The following is a 23,404-nucleotide window of genomic DNA, read 5'->3' as shown; positions in this document are numbered from 1 at the left end:
GGGAGAGATAGGGGCAGTGACATTCCACAACCACCCCAATCCCCATATACACACATGAAAGCAGTCCCTGAAGATGAGGGGACAGGGAAGACTGCTTTCTTTGGGAGAATGAACCCCATGTGTAGCACTTTTGGCTCTGCAGATGTGATGCTTGTTACCATGGTGACTGTCCTAACAATAACCTCCTAGAACTGATATTCCCCACAAGCGCCCCAGCTGCCACCTGGGAGGGAGAGCCCTCCTTGCTTACAAAAGTGAGCTAGAAAGGACAAGGTGGGAGGCAGAGATGACACGGGGGTGGGGGTGGAAGAGGTCCTTTCCTGAAGATAGGAGGAGGGGTGGGAAGAGAGGAGAGTTTGGGCCTGAATAGAGTCAAAGGGAATGAGAGGGCTTCTAGATTCCAGGTCTAGGAAGAGTCATAGCTAGAAGCATTTCTTCATTCCAATCTTTTTGCCCTGCAAGGGAGAAATCCTCTCTGTCTGGGTGGGAGTGGACTGTTCTGTGTGGGTAGGGGCAGCCTGGTTGCCTCTGGTAGCTGAACCCTTCCCCACTGTTTAGTGCCTACTTACTCTGACTTTCCTGCCCCCATAGGGTAGTTCCACCCCCAGACTTTTAATGTTTCAGCCCAGAGGAAAGCTGCTGGGCATCCCAGATGCTAACAGAAACGGAGTTGGGGGCGAGGCATAGGACACGGTGGGCCTCAAATTATGCATCTTAGTGACTCTAACTTTTTGTGTAACCCTGGTCCTGGATAGCCTCCCCACTTTTGGAAAAGTGATCTCATATGATACCATCCAGAATGCTACTGTGTCTTCATCTGGGGTTTTAGGTGTGTGTGTGTTTGTGTTTGTGTATGGGTGCGCTGTATATTCACATGTGTTTGTGTGCATTGTTGTGTATATGTGTACATTTGTATGTGTGTGTATGCACCTGTGTTTCTGTATACATCAGTAAGTGTGTATAGATGTGCATCTGTATATGTGTGTTTGTGTGAGAAAGTTAAAGGTAAGGGATGCTTCTTGGGCAATGGGGTTTGAGTCCCAGCCACTTCTTGTGGCTATGTGACTGTGGGCAAGTTACCTCACTTCTCTGTCTCTTTGTTGTCCCATATAGTAAAATGGGATAATAATAATACATGCCTCATAGGATCGAGAAATAAATGAGAGAACATGTAAAATGCATATAAGTACAATCAATGTCAGCTGTCATTAGGATTCCAATACCACTTTGTAATCTGGACACATTGGCAGGAGTGTGTGTGATTTGGGGTAGCTTGGAGTCTGACTTACAGAGGGGTGCAATTTTGTTTTGTTTGTTTTGCTAACTGTACTCTATGTGTAGCCCTGCCTCCTCCTTCCGGAACTCAGAAAAGGGCACAATGCAGCTGCTCTCAGCTGGTGCAGGGACAGACTCCTGTGGGGTTAGACACAATCCCAAGAACAAACCTTTAGTCCCCCAACCTCTGACTGTTAGGATGGCCTAGGTTTCTCCATGTCTAAGCCCAATGCTGAGGCACAGAATGTTTTCCCTTCCTGCCTGCTTTCCCTTCCTGCTTAGGTCAAGGCCAGGTCTTCTCTGTCTCAATTGGGGACTTCCACCTGGGACCCACACTTGCTTCTAGTCAGTGCATGTCCCTCATCCTCTAGCTGTCCACTTTCTGGGTGTGAGCTGGGTCTGCAACCAACCAGGACAGGGATTTGCCATGTGACATGCTCATGGTCAGGCAGCCTGGTGCCAAATGCGTCTGGGAGGGGAAGGACCCTGATTGTCCACTGCAGAACCCTTATTTGCTCCTTTATCCAGGAGACACTGTAGCTTCCAGGGCTAGACCTGGGCTGGCCTGGGGGTTGAGGTACCAGCTGGACAGGTCCAGAATCCGCCATTGGGGAGCAGTAAGCAAGTCATGTCAGGGCAACAGTCTGGCCCTTTGAAAAATTGACTGGAAAACTCTCACCTCATACCCTGCTTGGTACAGACCTGGTCCCACCCCATCAGAAAAGTGTGGGTGCTTGCCTGGGGGAAGGCTTTTGTGGGAAACAGAGTGGGCCCTGCCTCCACCTCCCTTCTTCCCTGACTGCGCTCAACTCCTCTTTGGCCTTCAGGGTCATTTTCAAGAGAGGCTTGGAAGGGGGACAGGAAAGGAGTGAACTCTATTCTTCCAGGTCAGAGAAAAGGGCAAGAAGGTAGACCAGGCCTGGTGGCTGCAAGTTTTCAGGACCCCCAGAGTCCCTGACAGAGCGACAACTATTTCTTTGGTTCAAGATCCCTCTGCCTGGACTCCAAATGTCCATTCCTGGGACTTCAGATACCCCAGCCACCCATCCTACAAGGAAAAGAGGGGCAGCTCTCACCCTCCCACGCTGTCATCCTAGCCTGGAAGGCTCCTGGGCAATTCTGCTAGGCCAAGCAGGAAGGGACTGTGCGTGTGAAGTGAGACTGGGCAGGGTGGATCTGGCAGCATCTTTTCATGGGAGTGTTAGGAATGAGCCCTCTCGGGGTGGCACATGAATAACCCTCCATGTGGACACCAGTTCCCTACTGCAGCTCAGGGGAGGGAGGCTTCACGGCAGAGGAGGCTGGGTTCATTGTATGCAGTCCCTTGTGTGTGTGTGTGAGCAGGGGAAGCGCTGGCATTCTGGCATCCCGGGGAAGAGCCAGCTCCGTGGTTGCCTGTGCAGGACGCGGTGGGTGCGGGGTGCAGGTGCAGTGTGCCGGGACCGTGAGGGTGCGGCCCATGTGCGGGGGCGGGGCGCGGGCACAGCTATGAGTGCGATGTGCGGGCGCAGTGCGGGTGCAGGCGCGGGCGCGGAGTGTGTGCGGGGTGCAGGCGCGGTTCGAGTGCAGGGTGAGGCGCGCGTGCGGGCGCAGGCGCGGGCGCGAGTGCAGGTACAGGGTGAGAGTGCGGTGCGTGTGCGGGTGCAGGAGCTGGGTGAGTAGGGTGCTTACAGAAGGCAACCGACCCTGCGGGCGCTGTGGCTGTGACAGCGGCGTCCGCGCCTCCTCGCGCGTAGGTGTGCGGCGCGCTCCTGGCGGGGACCGAGCGAGCAGATCTCGCGTGCGCTCGCCGCGCGGCGCAGCCCAGCCCGGCCCCCGCCCGGCGCCGCGAGCCGAGGTGTCTCCCGCGCCCGCGCCCGTGTCGCCGCCGTGCCCGCGAGCGGGAGACGGAGTCGCCGCCGCCCGAGCGCAGCCGAGCGCACGCCGAGCCCGTCCGCCGCCGCCATGGCCACCACGGTGACCTGCACCCGCTTCACCGACGAGTACCAGCTCTACGAGGATATTGGCAAGTAAGAGCCGCGGCGCGCGCTTGCTGGCCGGGGACCCCAGAGGAGTGGGGCCCCCAGAGGAGTGGGGCCCCGGGGAACTGGGACCCTCCGCGCCGCGGGTTCCGAGCGCACTGCGGCCCCGCGCGCCCCCGGCTCCTCCCGGCTCCGGGCCCTACCACACGGCCCCACGCGGGCCTGACCCCCGAGCTTCGGGTGCTGGGCCCGGGTGCTGAACCGCAGCGTGTACCGCCCTGCCCAGCGCGGTGGCTCGGCCGGGGCCGGGACTGAGGGCTCTGGACTCGGCGCGGCGGGGGCGGCAGCAGGTGTCCCCGGAGCGCCGGACAGACGTGACGCATTTGGCGGCTGGGAGGTCAGAGAGGAGGGGCACGCGGGGGCGGCCGCCGGGCCTGGAGCTCCAGGAGGGGGTCGGCCCTGGCCCCAGGGGTTCATCTCCCGAGCGGGAACGCTGTCCCCACCCCCACCCGAGCGTCAGGCGGCGGGGGTGGCGGACCTGCTCCCGCCTGCTTCTGCGCGTGGCCCCATCTGTGCTGGGGGTGCAAGCGTGGGAGCAGTTCTGCCGGGGGTCCCTTGGGGGAATCTGCGTTCTGAAGGATTTTCCCCCAGATTCTTCTGGAAACGAATTTGGAGAGCCGGGGAAGAGGTCAAAGAGCCTGGATCAGGTCATCCGGGTGGGAAATGAAGGGGTGAGGCGGGGAACCCAGTTGGGCTTCTGACTTCGGGGTCATCAAGGTAGGTGAAGGCTGGATTTTGGAGCGTTATTTTTTGTGGTGTGAGGGGTAGAAAGGAGGGGTTCTGGAAGCTTATTTCAGGTAGGGCCTCCCGGGGAACAGGTGCCCTGGCTCCTGGACTGTGCTCCGCAGCGTGAGCAATGTGGGGGCGGGAGCCCTAGTTTGGAGTATCCAGACCTGGCTTTACCCCTTGGGTCAGAGACTAGGAAGCCCCTCAGGGGCCGCCTCTTTAACCTGGGGTCTCCTCTGTGTGAGTCAGGATGGCTGCACCTGTCATCCGTTGGGGCTGGTTTGAGAACTCCTGAGCCCCATCTCCTCCACCCTCCCCCACCCCTCCTGCGCGGTGGGGGCGCTGGCGAGATTTCCTATTACACATCCAGCAGCAAATCCTTTTTTCCCTTTACTAAAAAAGCGTCTGGTGAAACCTTGTGGTGGGCGAGGGACGCTGATCATTGATAATTGTGGAGTGCCCAGCTGGAGGAGTGTGGGGGTGTGCGCATTCCCCACTTCCCTGCACGTGTAGAGAGGAATCGGGTCAGGTCTGGTGGGTGAGGAGCACAGGGAAGTGACAGAGAGGAAGCCTATGCTGGATAGCAGGGGTGGGGGCTGGGTGGACCTGAAGAGCCACCCAAGGGACAGGCCAAGCATTCCTTTATGCCCACTGTGTTTTCCTCCTTGTGGGCCCCAGGGACACAGGTCTTGAAGAAGCTTCCAGGAGCTGCCTGGGAATGGAAACCTGTGAAGAAGAGGGTAACAGGCTGGGAGTCCTTAGGTGGGGGTCGGGGTGAGGTGACTTCCTACATGGACAGAAGGCCCAGGGCTGGGGGTAGGGGGCTGGCTCTCCAGCTTTCCAGCCCTCAGTTGAGTGGCTCTGTCCCTGTCTATCCTGTCTCCTCCAGAGCTGTGTCTGCACTGTGGGGCAGGTGGCAGCAGTCAGTGTGCCTGGTTCTCTGAGGAAAAGGCAGCAGGGGGTAGTCTCTCCTTCCTGGGGAAGCTTCTTGTCTTCTTTTCTGCTTTTGCCCAGGCCTCACCAGTCTCCTCCAAGAAGCCCCTCCCAGGACCTCCCAACTCACTCTGGTTTCCCAGTCTGCAGCTCACCACTGCTCTTCCCTTCTTCATTTTGGTGTGAACTTCCCTGGGTTGAGCAATGGCATAAGTGACCAGCCCTTCCCTGAGCCTCTGGGTCCAGCAGCTGTTGGTTACTGTCACCCACACTGGAGTGTGGAGGCTGAGAGGGCTGATGGCATTATATAGACAGGTGAGAGCTGGGGCTGCCAGTTCCTCCTCTGGATGGGCAAGACAGTGAGCCCTCATCATAAAGGAGCACATGGAGAGGCCATGCATGTGCTCAGGTGAGGAGTGAAGCCTCTGGTCAAGGGGCCCACTGGGACCTAGGATGAGACTGGGAATCCTAGCCAGAATGAGTTGGTTCAGCCTAGCATACATCTTTGGAGCCTGCTAGGTGCCAGGTCCTGGGGGATGGGGCAGGAAGTGCATCTGGAGGGCACAACACCCTTAGGTCAAGCCGTGGGGAACTCAGACCCACCCTGCAGTGGCCACATCCCAACAATTGTTGATAATGCCTGCTTGGGGCACAGTTGGTGTTGCTTCCCAATCCCAGGTGGACACATCCAAGTTTATTTAAAGCCATAGCCCTGGCACCCAGTCAGGTTGACTCCCTGCTTGGCAGAAGGGCAGGGTCACAGACCCACAGCTGCTTGTGCGTGATGGGGTGTTGGCCTTTCCTTCTCGGCTGTCTCTGCTCCTGATCTTTCCCTGGAGACTTGGGTAGCAAGTCAGCTGGACAAGAGGAGCCCCTTTCTGGGGCCTGCTCCACTCGTCCCCAGTGATGGTGTTGCAGTGTGTGCCCTTCCTTGCCTAACACTGTGGGGCTCGTGAACATTTGCCTGGAGGCCCATATACTGGGATGCAGAGCCACCTCTAGCGTAGGGTCCTGGGAGCAAGCTCAGAGCAAAGCAGGAAAACCCTTAGCCCACATGGACCAACTAACAGTACAGTTTACTTTTTTTATTGGATAGATTTTAAAAATCTAGAAATTCTAGGATAAATAAAACGAACACTCCTGTTTCTTCTACCCAGAATTGAAAACTGTTCATCATTTTGGTTTAAGTCCTGTTTTAAAGTTATGAGAAGTAAAGCATTAACAAATAAATGTTAGGTCACCCGTTTTCCTCCAGCCGCTGTTAGGCATTTGTATTCTTTCTTCCAGGCTCTTTTTGGTATATTTGTACACAGATAGAAGTATCCATACTAATATGTGGAATTCTTTCATGTATTTTCTCAGCATAGTCTTATTGACATCTGTGTGCACTGATAAGTTGTGGTTGCCAACTGCTTTGTGGTGATCCATCGTATGAACACCACATCTCATCTGCTCTCCTCCTGATGGGAATCTAGATTTGCCTCCTGTTTTGCACTCTTACTCACCATGTGACCAGCACTGTGCACGTGTTTGCTGGCGCAGGGATGAGAGTTTCTTTGGGGTTTATCCCCCTGGTAGGGGGGTTGCCAGCAAGGATCTGCCATGCCATGCCCACCCCCACCACTGTGTTGGGGATGCCCCTGCCCTAAGTGCCGCTCTCCCTGGCACAGGCAGGTGGTGAAGGTTAATGGGCAGGAAGTGTTTCACATTCTGAATTCTGGCTGGTAAATCTTTCACTTTTTGGGAGTCGTTGTCGCCTTAAAATATAGATGATCTCCTTAGAGGAAAACAGCTCCCATGAGGTTTTGGGTGTAATTTCAGGAGTTCATGAACCCCCCCAGAGGACTGGGGCCGTGGCTCACGTTGTCTAATGGGTGTGGAACTTTAAAGGTTTGGTTTGATGTAGGCTGTCCGGGAAGGCCTGCCCTCCACCCCTGTTCTACAACTACAGAAATTGCTGGGAAGGTCAGCGACTTGCCCAAACTCAGGTGGAAAGAATGCCCCTGACTTCCAACCCAGGGTATTTCCCATTCCTTCCAGCGATCCCCAGACCTCGGATAGGCCCGGAATTGACCTTCTTGTGACCTTGACTCCTCCAGTGGCCCCCAGAAAGTGGAGAGCAGGCTGCATTCTGCGTGTGTGACCTGCCCACTCATCGGGGGCATTGATGTTTGCTCTTGCTTTCTGCCAGCAGGCCTGCTCTGAACCAGCGGATGGCCTACTAGCTAGTTAATAAATAAACTTGGGAAATTCAAAGTAGATCAATTTTTGAGACTTCCTTGCTCTGAAGCCAGTTGCCAGGGAAGACAGGAATGGGGTGGAGGAGGAATCTTGTATTTGCTGTTGGTTTGCTTTCCTTCTCCCTTCCTCTGGTACATCAGTCCCTTTCTGCCTCAGGAACTTTGCCAATGACAGCCCCATTTCCTTGGGCTGCCCAGCCAGGCTGTCCCAAACACTGTCCTTCCCCCTTTCTGCCTTCCCTCCCCAGCACTCTCCCAACTTTGTCTTCTCCCTTGCACCCTGTGTATTGTATGCGGGGATGCAGGTTGTGCTGGGTCTTGGCCACTTATCTACCCAAAGGCAGGGCTGGGTCCCCAGGGTCTGGCCTGAGGGGTGGCTTCTCCATGGTGAGGAAGGGGTGAGTGGCCTAGGCCTTTGCCTCCTGTCTCCAAGGAGGCCAGATAAATCCTGGTCTTGATTCTTTAATGTAGGGTAGTTTAAAAAGAAGTCGCACATGCTGAGGTTGCTGGGAAGATGCGCATTAAGGTGACGCTAGTTTAGTTACTATTTAATGGTATTTTTATACCATAACCTACTTTGCTGAGAGCTAAGAATATATCTGCATGCTTGCTACCGGACTCTTTCTTTTCTGGTAACAGTTGCTAGCACTTCAGTGGTGCTTATTATATTAACATGCTTGCTCTTTGAAATAGGTGCTGTGATTATTCCCAGTTTACAGAAGAGGTGACTGAGGCCCTGAGAAGCCCCATCCCCTGCTAAAAGTCATACAGGGTCAGAGTTTGATTCTAGGTACTTTGACTCTGAACTCCATAATCTGCTCCTTTTAAAAGCACATGAATATACTCTATTCTGAACTTTAAAATTGCTATTTTTCTATTGACTGACTTGTGGCAAGCTTGTGGTCCACTCAGAGCCCAGGCTCTTGGGGACTGCACCTGTCCTCAGCTAGCAGCTTTCCATGCTCATTGTGCGTTTCCAAACCCAGGGCACTGCCCCCAGTTCTCCTTTGTGAAATTATTTCTTTTCATCATCTCTCCTTGACAACCAACAATCTGACCCCATTTGAGACCAGCAGGACTTGAAACTTTTATTTTATTAGTTAAATTACTAGGGCAACAGAGTCTTCTTGCAAAAAAAAAAAAATCAAGTAATATAGAAGTAAGCACAATGAAATGTGACCTTTTACACTCAAGTTCCCTCATCTGCTGGAGAAACCTGGGCTGTTTATTTTTATGTCATTATCAGGTTGTGTTGTGTATACATATATATACACAGCCACATATATGTTATGTCTGTATGATTTTAAAGCACATATGGAATCACCATGCATGTGACTGGTGACACTTTTCTGTGCTGATCTGCCATGTTAGTATGTCTTTTCTTAGGAGTTTGGACTGCTGGTCCCTTAGCAGAGAGATGGATGAACATGCATTGGCCTTACTTTTATTTTATTTATTTTTTTATTTGTAGATGGACATAATACATTTATTTTATTTATTTATTTTATGTGGTGCTAAGGATAGAACCCAGTGCCTTACACGTGCAAGGCAAGTGTTCCAGCCTTGGAAAGTTTGGGATCATTCTTCTGATGAGTGTGATAGAGGATGGGAGGGCCCTATATTTGAATTCAGGGCCTGGAAGGTTATTAGGAGGGTGTGATTCTTGTGAATGAAGTATTGCTGCAGGTTACAGGTACCTGGAAGTGTGGAGGTCAAGGTTGTTGGTACTAAGAAAGTCCCAGTCTCACCTGAAGAAACTGAAGGGTATATTCTGGACTTTTTCTTTCTTTCTCTCTGGGACTCCACAAGAGTGGAGGGGAAGAACACACAATGCTTGGTTTTCTAATAGGGATGTTTCTCTTATTTTGGCTTTATTGGCCTTTAAAGAGTCTATATTGAATCACCCTGGAATTTACCAGTAATTTGATAGAAAAGACCAAGTAGAGATAAATGTGCAATGTTTGCTCTGAGAAGATGGCTTGACCACATACTCCTTGGTTCAAGTGAGAGATATGGCTGTTCTGAAGATTTCAGATTTTTTTTTAATTGACAGTACTTTATTTTCATCCATATTTTACTTGACTAGAATTACACTATAAATATTTCTTAGCTATTACGTATTTAAATAGAATTTTTATCCCATAAGGTATTAATAATTTGATGTATCTGAATGCAACCATGTTGTGTAATACACAAGTTCATAGTCCTCATCGTGCTTAGTATTAAGTAAATCAGTAGGCTCAAATTTGTAAAGAAAATTTAACCCCTTTTTGTCTCCCCTACCAAAAATGAAATCTGATTTGATTATTTATAAAGCATCCTTTACAACTGCCATTCTCTTTGTTAGTGTAGAAACGTAAAGATGCATTATGTATCAATTTAGTTAGGGCTAGAAAACATTACTGTATAGATATATTATATACAAACATGTATCTTATTCATTACAAATCTGAATTTATTTAAAATAAAAACTTTTGTGTGTGTGTGTGTTAAAGATGGTGTTGTTAGCCTCTGAACTTTGGGTGGCTTTTGTCTCCTGGGTAGGAGTCACAAACTTGATCAGGGCTCAGCTGCTGGTAGACATGGTGCTTTATCTATTGACTTAATGATCCTAAAATAACTAAAGTAACTGTTCTTTATTAAGCCAGATACAAACTTTTGTAGAATCAAGAACAGATTGGCAATAGTCAGGCAACAATGTCAGAATATTTTATAGGAAGGGATATCATTCCCATTGTTCACAGGTTACCACCATCCTTGTCTCCCCATTTTGTGAGCAACATGTGAAACTGGAGGGAAGGAACTGTTCTAGCATTTTGGGGAAACGCCAGGGTAACTGTAATGCACATCCAGTTGGTGCTGGTTTCCAAGCCCCCTGTTTCACCCTATGTGCTTGAGTGCTCAGAACAGTGCCTGGCACACAGCAGGTACTCAGCAGTGGCTCTGCAATAGCCTGGACCACTCAGGCCTTGCAGTCCTGCCTGCTTCCCAGAGCAGTGGCATCCCACTTCACAAATGCAGGTCCCCAAGGTCCCCTGTGCCTTCCTAGTGACCTGCTGGTCTTGCCACCTGGTGAGAGAGCCACAGAGCTGTCACTCTCATATGCCTGCCTGGAGTTGGCCTGCAAGTGGTTTGAAGCCCTTTTCATAATGAAGTTCTTCATGGTACTTCTGTTCTTGCATGTTGAGGTCTAGCACGATTCTCTAAGTCCATGGATTTGATCCAGGCTGTTTGTTGGGGGTTTGTGGGTCTAGTAGGAGTAGAATCTTCTGATGAAGAGGGTAATCAGGGGGATAACAAGCCCTGACTGAAGCTTGGAAGCTTCTGGGGAAATGTTCAGGCACCACCCAAACCCAGCTACTCAGACACTAGGGTTTTGAAAAGCCTCCAAGTGATTCCAGTGGTAATTGCATATGCCATGAAGCCTGAACCTGGCCTATGGCCTATGCCGTATACCCCTCACATTCCTTGGTTCCTTAAGAGCCTTACTAATTGTGTTTGGAGTTTGGCTTTGTTTTCTGTACACTCATAATTAACCCCTACACCATCCAAGTTGTTTAGAGCAGTGTTGTCCAGAAGAAGTGAAATGTGGCCATGAAGGGGAGGCATGTGTGTGATTAAAAAAATTTCTAGTACATAGAAAGCAAGTCAAAAGAAACAGTGAAAATAATTTTAAATATATATATTTAATCCTATATTCACAATATTATTTCAACATGTAATCATTGTAAAATTATTAAGTATTTTGCCTTCCTTTTTATGTTATGTCTTAGAAATCTGCTGTGTGTTTTACATTTAAGGTATGTCTTGGTTTGGAGCAACCACAGTCCAGGGTCTTATTGCATGATGGCAAGTGGCTATTGGGTTGGACAACACAGGACCAGAGCTTGCAGGTTATCCTGTTTACATTTTTTTTTTCTGGTTTCTTTTGAGGATGGTAGTTACAGTCTGGTTTGTGTTTGCCTGTTCTTGATTTCTCTTGCTGTCCTGAAGACTGGTTCATTTGTTGTACAAGTCTGGTTGCACATTCGCCATCTGCCTCACACACTGCACCTCCTGGCTGCTTGGGAAACAGTAGTGAGCAAAGCAGCCAAGGATGCCTATCTTGGGGAGCTTATGTGTTTGTGATGGGTGAGAGGCAGGTAAAAACTAAACAGATTATGATAGGACCCTATGCAGTGGCATGAACCTGTAATCCCAGCTCCTAAGGAGTCTGAGGAAGGAGGGTCACAAGTTTGAGGCCAGTTTTTGCAAAATAAGATAATTATAAAAAAGGGCTGGGTAGAGTACTTGCTTAGCATATGTGAGGCCTTGAGTTCAGTTCCCAGTACTGAAAAAAAAAAAAAATTATATGATAGTGTAGCAGGTGATGAATACCTCTGGAAATGCAGGAATGCCAGTTAATAGGAAGGTTGCAGCTACAAAAAGGGTGGTCAGGGATCCTAATTAGAATAAGATATATTCCAAGCTTGTAAAGATATATGAAAATGGTTTCTAGGGGCTGGGGAGATAGCTCAGTCGGTAGAGTGTTTGCCTTGTAAGCACAAGGCCCTGGGTTTGATCCCAGCACCGCCCCCCCCAAAATGATTTCTACTGTCATCTATAGCTAAAATTAACAGATAAAATTTTTTAAAAAGGGTGGTCAGGCAAAAAAAAAAAAAAAAAAAAAGAGAGAAGACTCAGTTGCTGAGGTCAGGAGTGAAAGGGGACATTTGAGACATTACTACCAAATTGACAGAAATAAAAAGGATTCTAAGTAAATACTGTGAAAAATTATGTGCCAGAAATTAGGTAACCTATGTGAAATGGACAAACAGAAGGATATAAACTACTGAAACTGACCCAAGAAGAAATGGAAAATCTGAATAGACCTATGACAAGTAGAGAATGCATTAGTAATTTTAAATATCCGATACTGCATCACTCAGGCCCAGAGAACTTCACTGATAAATTCTACCAAGCATTTAAAAAGAAATTAATACAGTTCTTCATAAATTCTCCCCAAAATAGAAGAGGAACAAATTCTTTCCAGTTCATTTAGTGAAGCCAGTAACCATAAAGGACAGACCAGTTACCAGACCAGAAAGGACATTACAAGAAAACTACAGACTAGTGTCCTTTATAAATATAGATGCAGCATCCTCAACAAATTAATAATGAAACCAACTAGCATCATATGAAAAGGATAGCACATTATGAAGAAGTAGCATTTCTCCTAGGAATGAAAGGTTGGTTTAACATAAAAAGCAATCTATGTAATATACTGTATTGATAAAATAAACCAAAAAGGAATGATTATCCCAAAAGACACAGAAGAACATTTGACAAAAATCCAGAACTGTTTTTATGATAAAACACTACAAACTAGGGATAGAAGAAAACTTTCTCAACTTGTTTAAAGGCATTTATGAAAAACCCATAGCTAAAATCATATTGGTGAAAGACTAACTGTGTTCGCCCCAAGATCAGAAACAAAACAAGAATGTCTTTTCTTTCTATTTCTATTCAACATGGTACAGAAGGTTCTAGCCATGGCTATTAGGCAAGAAAGTGAAAGAACCAGGAAAAGAACAGAGAAAACTACTTCTGTTTGTGGATGACATGATTTTGTGTATAGAAAATCATAAAGAATTTACTTTAAAAATTGAAACTAAAAAAATGAATTCGACAAAGTTGCACGATGAAAGATCAGTGTACAAATATTCATTGTATTTCATTACACTAGCAATTCTCAATCCCAAAATTAGGAAAAGCAATTCCATTTAAAATATCATTCAAAGGAATACATTTAATAAAAGAAAAGAAATATTTGTGTGTTGAAAACTACAAACCACTCTTGAGAGAAATTAAAGAAGACCTAAATAAATGTAAAGATATCCCATGTTCATGAATTGAATGCAATATTATTACGATGGTTGTTTATTCCAAATTGACTTACAAACTCAGTGTATAATCATTTGTTTAAATATTGAATTTTTTTCTTTTTTGCACAGATTGAAAAGTTTGTCTTAAAATTTACATGTAAATGCAAGGGACCCAGAATAGCCAAAACAATCTGTAAAAGAAAAACAAACTTGGAGGACTTGCACATCCTGATTTCAAAACTATACAGCTATATTAGTTAGGACAGTGTGGTATTTGCAGAAGGATAAACACAGAGATCAATGGAATAAGATTTGAGAGTCTGTGGTCAACTGATTTTTGACAAGGGAGCCCAGATAATCCAATGGGGGAAAAATAAGAGTCTATTCAAGATATATACAGTTGGGTATTCACATGCAAAAGAATGAAGCTGAAACCTTACTTGACACCATATACAAAAATTATCTCCAAAAAATTATCTTGAAGTGGATCATAGACTTAAATGGAAGAGCTAAATACCATTAAACTCTTAGAAGAAAATAAAGGAGTAAATCTTTGTGTTATTGGGTTAGGCAGTGTTTCATAGATATGACAACAAAAATGTGTAGTAAAAGATAGATAAATTGAACTTTATCAACATTCAAGTTTGTACTTCAAAGAATATTGTCAAGAAAGTGTGAAAAGACAACCTGTAAGAAACTAATCCTTATTTGCCAATCATGTATTTGATGAAGAATTAGTATTCAGAATATTTTAAGAACTTTTAATACCTAACAGTAAAATAAATAACCCAATTTTAAAATGGGCAGAGGACCTGAATAGACATTTCTTCAAAGAAGGCATTATAAATGTCCAACAGCACATGAAAAAAATGCTCAACATCATTAGTCATTCTGGAAATGCAAATCACAACCACTGTGAAATACCACCTCACTCTCACTAGGTTGACTATTATCAAAAAAAACAGATGAGTATAGTTTGGTGAGAAAGTGGAGTTTGGAACCTTGTACATTGCTGGGGAGCATGCAAAATGGTGCAGCCACTATGGGAAACACTTTGTCAGCTCCCTAGAATGTTCTGTTCATTAGCTGGGGTTATGTCTAAGAGATACAAAAGCATATATCCACATATGAATGTGTTCATATTATCATTATCCATAATAGCCAAAAGGTAGACACAGCTCAAATGTGTACCATCTGAAGAACAAATAAAGAAATGGAATATGTTTTAGCCATTAAAAAAATGGTAACAATACTGATACATGCTACAACGTGGATATCCTTATAAACATTATGCTCTGTAAAAGAAGCAAGTCACAAAAGGCCACATGTTCTATGATTCACTTATATGAAATGTCCAGAATAGGCAAATCCTGAGGACAGACAGTAGAACTGAGGGTGCAGTGGGAAGAGAGGATCAGAAGTGACTGCTAATGGGTAGGAGTTTGTTTTTGGAGCAATGGAGTACTGTAAATTTAGATTGTCATAATGGATGTACAACTCTGTGAATATATTAAAAACCATTGAATTATAAAGTCTAAATGGATGGATTGATATATGAATTATATCTCAATAAAGTTATTAAAATATGTAAATACTGCTTAGAAAAATAAAAACCCTTCCATCTGGATCTCAACAAATTGCTGAGAAGTGAGCTTTAAAACTAAAGTGACCGCCAACACCTCACTCAAGGCCTTCTTTAATCTGCAGGATCTGCCAGAAGGGTTGCTCTGGCCAGGCCAGCTTTGAGCCATTTCTGCTGCAGAGTCTTCATAAATGAGCCACAGTGAGAAACAGTCTTGCCACCACAATCTCTGACCTGTGCCTGGTGACTGTGTCTCTAAACTTAGCCAGTCCCTGGGTCCCTGCCTGGTGTGAGCTCAGGCCTGAGGCATGGGAGGGTCAGGTTCCCATTTGGCAAGAAGTGTCCAGGACCTGTGGTTCCTCTAGCTCTGCCCTGGACCCAAGACACATGCCACCTCCTGTCCTTCCCAGAGGCAGGTGAGCAATGAGGGCACATCCCTACTGCTTCACTTTTGGGAATATCGTTCTGAGGGTTCCACTTCTGGGACCCAGTAAGTGCCTTAGCTTTCAAAACTTGACACAGTAGCCTCACTCCATGTTCTGGGCTCCATCTTCCTTCTTTTCTGAACTGCTTTCAAGACCATCCCCTCTGACACTCAAGGCCAAGTCTTTACATTGAGGCTGGGGCTGAGGCTTCACTTTATTACCATGTGAGGTGGGTCTTGGCATCCCTGATCCCTGTGGTATCTTCTTTCCTTCCTCAGAGAAGTTTCAAGAGGCTTAGGCACCTCAAATCTGGGTAGGGGTCCTCACAGCAGCTGAACAACTTCTGCTGTGGTGGAACGTCTGGGGCACAGATGTGGCTGCTCTGAAAGGCAGCCCCAAGATCAGGGAGATGGTTAGAGGATGTGAGAACTGGACAGTAGCCTGGGCAGTAGGACAGTAGGAGAGGTCCTTAGGGGCTGTGTGTTTGGCAATCAGTAAAAACTTGGTAGAAACAGGGCTACTGCAGGCTGAAAGGAAGTGAAGACTTGAGGGTCACTCTCTGTCCCCAGTGGCCCAACCTATGTCTGCCCCCTGCAGAGATGAAGCCCCATCCCCATCCTGGGCTCACTGCCTCATCCCCTCATCAAAACAGCCCCGAGACAATGACAGGAAACAAGACTCCCCCATCTGAAATCCCTAACAGAATCCAAGGTTAGGGTTCTTATCACGATTCCTCTGCAGGCTGAGAGGAATGTTATCCTTACACCAATTTTCTGATTTACATTCACAAACCTTGTCTTGATCAATGGCCTGCTTGACGAACAGCCCAGGACAGCCTGTCTTATGGGAGGAGTGTTGCTCTGAATCTCACTGGCAGAATGGCCTTCAGGGGATCTGGGGCTTGGGAGATCTGAGGGGCTGCCAGCTTTAGGGTAGCATGGTGGGGACAGAGCAACCCTCCTGTCACCCACTGCTTTTAGTTTATGATTTACTGTCTGGAATCATTATGGATTTTTTCCTTTGGATTTTTCTTATTTGTAACCAGAGGCTAAGATTTGATTGGACACATGGGAGTTCTTTTTTTAAAACCTTATTTATTTATTTATTTATTTATTTTTTTGGTACTGGGGATTGAACCCAGTGTTGCTCAACCACTGAGCCACATCCCCAGCCCTTTTTAGATTTTATTTAGAGACAAGGTCTTGCTAAGTTGTTTAGGGCTTTGCTAAGTTGCTGAGGCTGTCATTGAACTTGTGATCCTCCTGCCTCAGTCTCCCAAGCTGCTGGGATTACAGGTGTGTGCCATTATGTCCAGCTTAAATGCAGATTTTTAAAGAAAGCATTTCAAGTACTATCTTCCATTATTTTTTTTCTTTCTTTTCTTTTCTTTTTTTCTTCCTTCCTTCCTTCCTTCCTTCCTTTCTTCTTTCTTTCTTTTCTTTCTTTTTGTACCAGGGATTGAACTCAGGAGCACTCAATCACTGAACCACATCCCCAACCCTATTTTGTATTTTCTTTGGAGACAGGGTCTCACTGTGTTGCTTAGCGCCTAGCTTTTGCTGACACTGGCTTTGAACTCAAGATCCTCCTGCCTCAGCCTCCTGAGCCACTGGGATTATAGGCGTATACCACTGCATCCAACTCTTCCATTATTTCTTAAAGTTTTCTCAGAGATATGACCACATGTCCTACTAGGACATTTAAAAAATGTGGTACAATACACATAACACAAATCTTACCATCTTAATCATTTTCAAGTGTACAATTCAGTCACATTAAGTATATCCACATATCTGTGTACTCATCACCTCCATCCATCTCCAGAATTTTTTCATTTTCTCCAATGGAAACTCTGGCCACATTAAACACTAATTTCCTTTTCCCCTTCCTCCAGCCCCTGGTAATACTCATTCTACTTTTTACTTCTGAATTTGATTCCTCTGGGTACCTCATATAAGTGAAATCGTACAGTATTGGTCCTTTTGCAGGTGTCTTATTTCACTCAGCACAGTATCTGCAGGGATCATCTGTGTGGCATATCCCTCCTGTTTACTTTTTTATTTTTTATTTTTTGGCAGTGCTGGGGATGGAACCCAGGGCCTTGTGCATGATAACCAAGAGCTCTCTCACTAAGGTATATATCAGCCCCTCTCCTGAACAATATTACATTGTATATGTAGACCAAGTTTTGTTTATTCATTCATCTATCAATGAATGCTTTCACCTCTTAACCATTGTGAATAATGCTGCTTTGAACATGAGTATACAAAAGACATTTTTAATGGACATGATACCTGATTTCCTTCTGCTGGGCATGGCTTATTGGCCTCTGGGGGTGTAACCTTGGGCTGCCATGTATCTCTGGGTTTGGCCTCACCTATATAAATCAGGGGAGTTGGGATATGTGACTTTCTAGGGTCCTTCTGGCTCCTGTACTGGTTCTGTGGGAATTCATTTCTTTCCTTTGAGACTTGTTGCAAAGCTTATCCTTTGGACATGAAGGTGCCCCCACAGGCCAATCCCAAGGACAGTTCTTATCACATCCTTTTGCATTCCCTAAGAATAAAATCAGAGGGATTAAATTTGTTGATCTGAAATATAACACAAAATCAAAATCCTGAAAACTTTAATTGACATGCACCTTGCAAAGAAAACCAAGGGGACATAAACATCATCAGTTCTGAAGCCCCTCTGGTTCTGGGCCTGTGAGTTGGGAGCCTGCATGTCCCAGGTGTAGCTGCTGCTCCCAGAGACTGTGCCCATGATACAGCACCGTGGAAGTGTCATGTCTCCTCCTGCTTGTACTCCATGAGCCAACATGGCCTTCCATTCCTGTCCTCACATGGTGACTTTCCTGCTGTCTGTTCCCAGGCACAGCAATGGGAAGCCTCTGTCAGGCAGGGAGCTGTGGATTCTGAAGTGTTGCCTTTGAAGGTGGCTGCTGTTGGGCCAGCCTTCTGTAGCAGTCACTACAGCAGCTGTTTTTGAATCCAGGTCCTGTTTGGCCCAGTGTCTTTCAGATTGGTGCAAGCTTGGATGCTTTCTCATCTCAAAAGTTCTGATAACACAGGTTGCTGTTGTGAGGCAAACCCTTCCTGCTGCCATGCTGCAAAGCTACAGAGGGGAGACAGGCTATGTGTGAGGGGGGCTGTGGGCCAATGTGCCTGCACCTTGGGGGCAGATGGCTCTCTGCATACCTGGATGACTTGCCTCCTTTCTAAGACCCTCTCTATGCCCTGTGATGGAGCTAAGGATCAAATGTCCATGGCAGGCTCTGAGTGTGCAGGTAGAGAGAGGAGTCACAGCACAGCCCTTTTTCCTACTGGCTCTGAGCTCAGGTTCCAGCCAACCTGAGAGTATAGTGGCCTTGAAGCCACCATGACTCCCTTCTCCTGCCAGTCCAGGAACACAGCCCTTACCTGAGTATGCTGACCTGGACCCCGGACCTCAGCCCTAGCTGGGGAGCCTACTCAGAGGCATATTAAGCCCCCTCCTCTTTTGGGCCTAGCCTGCTACCTGCCCACTCCTCTGGGACATTTCCTGATGCCAAGGTGGTAATTTGAGGTTATGGTGGGGGCCCACCAGGTAGTGCCAAGCAGGGCTCTGGACTGAGGACACAGGCCACCCCAGGAAGGATACCACCCACAACTCAGTACCCTCATGACTTTGTTGGACCCTCCTGGCTCTTCCTGGCCTGGCAGATGGGGGCAGGCTGCTATGGATAGATGCTCCAGGAGAGCTGGCCACTTGGCCCTGACCTCTTGTGGGAAGCATTAAGTGACTGGCATGCTGCCACATGCAAGACCTGCCAATGGGCAAAGGCCCTTCTTTGGTGCTCAAATGACCAATCTTAGAGTCAGTGGTCACCTGTGTTCCCTAAGCAGTACTGAACCTGGCCTTCAGGAAACAGGAAGAATCTGGGACCCTGTGTTACCCTTTCCCTGTAGTTTCTCTCCTACCTTGGTCCTCCCAAAGCTACATGTGGTGGGGGATGGACCTTTTCCTGACCCTGAGGCATCCCTGTGGACCCAGCCCAGAGAGGGCAGCAGAGGGTTTCAGGAGTTGGGTACTGGGGGGAGATACCTGAGGAAGTGAGGGATGTGGAGAAGTCCCAGGAAGGGGAGAGGGGCAGGTAAGGAGGAGAACAATGAGGCGACTCAGCACACAGGAGTGGGCAAAGCCCAGCCCTCTTCTGGCCTGCCTGACCCTCCCTTTGGGCATTCTGGCTCCCCTTGCCTGGGCTGCACATTTATCCTGGAACCTGGCTTGTCCCTGGCATTTCTCAGATGAAAGTTGGGATGGCAGCTGCCCATGCTAACTGATTGCCAGCATCTCCTGACAAACATAGCTTTCTGTAAGTCTGGACTCTAGGGACACAGAGAAGACATAGGCTCTGTCCTCAAAGTGCCCACCTGTATGTTATGGGGACAGAAGAATGTGCCCTACTCCATATCTCCCAGATGTCAGGGGACCACAGCAGACATGTGTGATACTGGGGCTGAAGGTGCTGAAGGGTGGTTTCCCTCACATATCAAAATCTCCCACAGGTCAATAAGAAAATAGCCAAAATTCCAATTGAGATATAGTTGAAAGGTGGTAAGTAGGCAGCTCACAAAAGAGAAGCTGAAAACTTTTGGCTTGTGTTATGGTTTAGATATGAGATGTCCCCCAAAAGCTCAAATGTGAGACAATGCAAGAAGGTTCAGAGAAGAAATGGTTGGGTTGTAAAGAGTCTTAACCCAATCAGTGATTTAATCCCCTGATAGGGATTAACTGAATGGTAACTGAAGTGGTAAGGTGTGACTGGAGGAGGTGGGAATTGGTGCATGGCTTTGGGTGTGTGTATCTGGCGTGTGGAGTCTCTCTTTGCTTCCTGATCACCTTGATGTGAGCTGCTTCCCTCTGCCACCCTCTCCCACCATGATGTTCAGCCTCACCTAAAGCCCTGAGGAATGGAGCCAGCCTTCTGTGGACTAAGATCTCTGAAACTATGAGCCCTCAAATAAACTCTTGCTCCTCTATAATTGTGCTGGTCAGGTCCTTTAGTCACAGCAGCGAAATAGCTGACTAAATCAGCTTGTGAAAACAAGAACACAAATCAGACAAGAGTTAGCCCCCTCAGAAGAGGAACTCAGGTGGCCTATCTGCTAATGAGGCCACCTTGGCTGTTCTCAGGCTCAGCTACTCTCCTGTGGCCAAGGATGATGGAGGTCCCAGGCTGGAGGCACATGTGGTCTCCTCCCAGAGAATAGTTTAGTCATGGATCCACCTACAGGTCTCTCTGTGTGGGTCGCTGAGGAATTTCAAAGATGTGATTGAGCTAGGGCCCTGTCCCTGGTGCCAAGGGCCAGAGATTGAGAATAGCATGGGAATTTCCAGCTCTGAGTTTCCTGCCACCCCTCCTCCTCCTGCTCACACATTCCCCAACCGCTGGCTACCCCTCACACCATCCCTTCCTGCTCACACCCTCCTCCTCCTCTTAACACCCTTTGTCCTGCTCACATCCTCTCCTTGTGCTCACACTCTCCTCCTTCTGCTCACACCCTCCTCCTTCTGCTCACACTCTCCTCCTTCTGCTCACACTCTCCTCCTTCTGCTCACACTCTCCTGCTCACACTCTCCTCTTGTTCACACCCTCCTCCTCTTGTTCACACCTTCCTCCTCTTGCTCATACCCTCCTGCTCACACCCTCCTCTTGCTCACACCTTCCTCCTGCTCACACCCTCCTTCCCCTACTCACATCCTCCTTACCCTGCTCACACACTCTCCCTCCTATTACACCCTCCTCATTTTCATGCCTGATCACTGTGGGTTTTATGAAGGAAAATTCTTGTGGCTGAAGATTCCTGAATAATACAGTTTACCTGAGAAAAAGAGGCAGACACAGATTGAGAGAGGGAGACAGAGAGAGGGAGCAAAGAGTGGAAAGGGCTTGAGTGAGCTATATATAGGAGCCTGGGAATGGTGAGCTCCCAAGGAGGCTGCACAGGATGGCCTGGATTTGGGGGAGCCCAGCCTGGTCCACTGTGTTCAGAGCCCTCTTACTTCTCCTGTTCCCAAGGGGAACCTGAACTATCATACGGAGGCCTCCAGCCTGGCAGCGTCTCCACCTCCCCTCACCCTATGAGAGGCTTCAGTGAGGGGTTTGGGGGCACACCGAGAGAAGCCACATCATGGCCTCATAATCCCTTCTCCAGTGGTGCCCGGTGAATGTGTGACAAGTGGGGTGGATCCTGATGGGAGCATGTGCCTGTTTCTGTGTTGTAAATATGCCCGCCATGGCCAATAACAAGAGGCTGACATGACATCAACCAGCAAGTAGAATTTGGGAGCCTGTGATTGGTTTTCTGAGATGGTAAGAGCTGTCTCTGAGGCCCTGCTGCCTCTGCCACAGCCCAGCCAAAGTGACCAGTGGAGGATAGAGCCAGCAAAGCACTGAGGGAAGCCACTTGTTTCCTGTGGGCTCTGCTGCCAGGTCCCAGACTCCTTTCTCACATGCTCTGTCTCTGCTGGGTGTAGGTCCTGTAATTCATTCTGTTCTTGCTTCAACTGCTGCTTCCTCTACCCCACAGGAATGCACTCTTGCAATAGACCATTTTTGAGCCTGCAGAGGACATCTGTAGGTAACACATGCAGGAAGAGAGCAGTTCTGGCGTAAGGCCCACCTCCACACCTGTGGCAAGCTCTGTGAGGTCTTCCTGTTTTCCTGCAGTGAAATTGGGAGTGAAACCCCATCCTTCACGGGGACTGCGAGCACAGGTGCGGGGCACTTGTGCACTGGAGGTACAGTCAGAACAGTGATCAGGTGTTGACACAGTCAGGGAGCATCTTGTCACGTGGCTCATGGGCTGTGGTGTTGGAGGCTCTAAAACATGATTTCCAAATGTTGTGCAGGGCCCTCTATCACACTGCAGATTTAAAGTTTCACTGTGTCAATATCAGCACTTTCCTTATGGTGTATGCTTTTCTGTCTTTAGTTTTAAAAATTCTTCCTTATTTTGGTATCATAAAGATATACTTTTATCTCTTTGTATATTTTTTAAAACATCATTGGACTTTTATAGCAGTTTTTTTTTTTGTTGTTGTTGTTTTTTTTTTTTTTTTTTGCGGTGCTGGGGATCGAACCCTGGGCTCTGTGCTTGCAAGGCGAGCACTTTACCAACTGATCTATCTCCCCAGCCCCTTATAGCAGTTTTATGTTTACAGAAAAATTGGTTGGAAATTAGAAAATGCCCACGTACTTATCACCACACCCCAACCCCCATATTCCCCTATTGTTAACATATCTGATTAGTAGACCAAGATTGATATATTATTATTATTATTATTACTATTATTTTATTATTGCTAGGGATACTGCTAAGAATCAAACCCAGGGCTTTGGGAATCCTGGACAATGATAGACTGTTATTATTAACTAAAGTCCCAGTATACATTATCTATTAGGATTCACTCTTGTTGTCCTGTAATTTTTGGACTTGGACAAATGTGTAATGACATGTATCAAACAGAGTAGTGTCACTGCCCTGAAAACCCTGTGCGCTCTGCCTATTCATAAACCCTGCACCCCGCCCCCCACTATACTCTGGAAACCACTGGTCTTTTTAATGTCTTTGTATTATTTTCTAGAATATCATATAATTGTAATCATATAGTATATACCCTTTTCATATTGGCTTCTTTCACTTAGTGATACCCATTTAAGGTTCCTTAAATGACTTGATAGCTCGTTTCTTTTTAGCTGGCTAATATTCCATTGTCTGGATGTACCACTGTTTATTTATCCACATCTGCAGGTCATCTTGTATGCCTCTTAAGTTTTTTTAAATTACAATTTTTTAAAAATATATTTTTTTAGTTGTCAATGGATCCTTTATTTTATTTATTTATTTATATGTAGTGCTGAGGATCAAACCAGGGCCTCACACATGCCAGTCATGTGCTCTATCACTGAGCCACAACTTCACCCCCAATATGCCTCTAAGTTTTGACAACTATGAATAAAGTTGCTGTAAACATTAGTGTGTAGGATTTTGTGTGTACATATCAACTTTTTTGAGTAAATATCAAGGAGTGCTATTGTGGGATCATATAATAAGAGTGGGTTAACTTTTTAAGAAACCAACATTGTCTTCCAAAGTGAATGTGTCATTTTGTATTCTCACCATCAATATGTGACACATCCTCACCAGCATCAGATGTTCTCAGGGTCCTGAATTTTGGCTATTCTGAAAGGTATATACTGGTGTGTCTTTGCTGTTTTAATTTGTAGTTTCCCTAATGACATCAAGTTGAGTATCTTTTTATATGCTTATTTGCCATCTGTGTGTCTTCTTTG

At 47.0% G+C, this 23,404-nt stretch overlaps 1 protein-coding gene across 13 annotated transcripts in view; it reads left to right on the top strand.

Moving 5' to 3' along the window:
- The first annotated feature begins 2,828 nt into the window (after window positions 1-2,828).
- The window catches only part of Camk2b (calcium/calmodulin dependent protein kinase II beta), a 97,449-nt gene continuing 76,873 nt past the window's right edge, over window positions 2,829-23,404 (top strand). For 2 of the 13 annotated variants that reach the window (XM_047561119.1, XM_047561115.1), the window contains exon 1: window positions 2,832-3,284. In XM_047561119.1, coding sequence (XP_047417075.1) covers window positions 3,220-3,284 — 65 coding nt within the window. In that variant the 5' untranslated portion in view covers window positions 2,832-3,219. Of the gene's footprint in view, window positions 3,285-3,636; window positions 3,925-23,404 lie in introns of those variants that run through there. The other 11 variants (XM_047561118.1, XM_047561112.1, XM_047561125.1 and 8 more) reach the window with 8 other exon arrangements.

The sequence above is a fragment of the Sciurus carolinensis genome, chromosome 8 (genome assembly GCF_902686445.1).
Source record: "Sciurus carolinensis chromosome 8, mSciCar1.2, whole genome shotgun sequence".
Lineage (NCBI taxonomy): Eukaryota > Metazoa > Chordata > Mammalia > Rodentia > Sciuridae > Sciurus > Sciurus carolinensis.
Note: the sequence above shows the minus strand (reverse complement) of the source record. Positions and strands in the feature narration are given on the sequence as shown.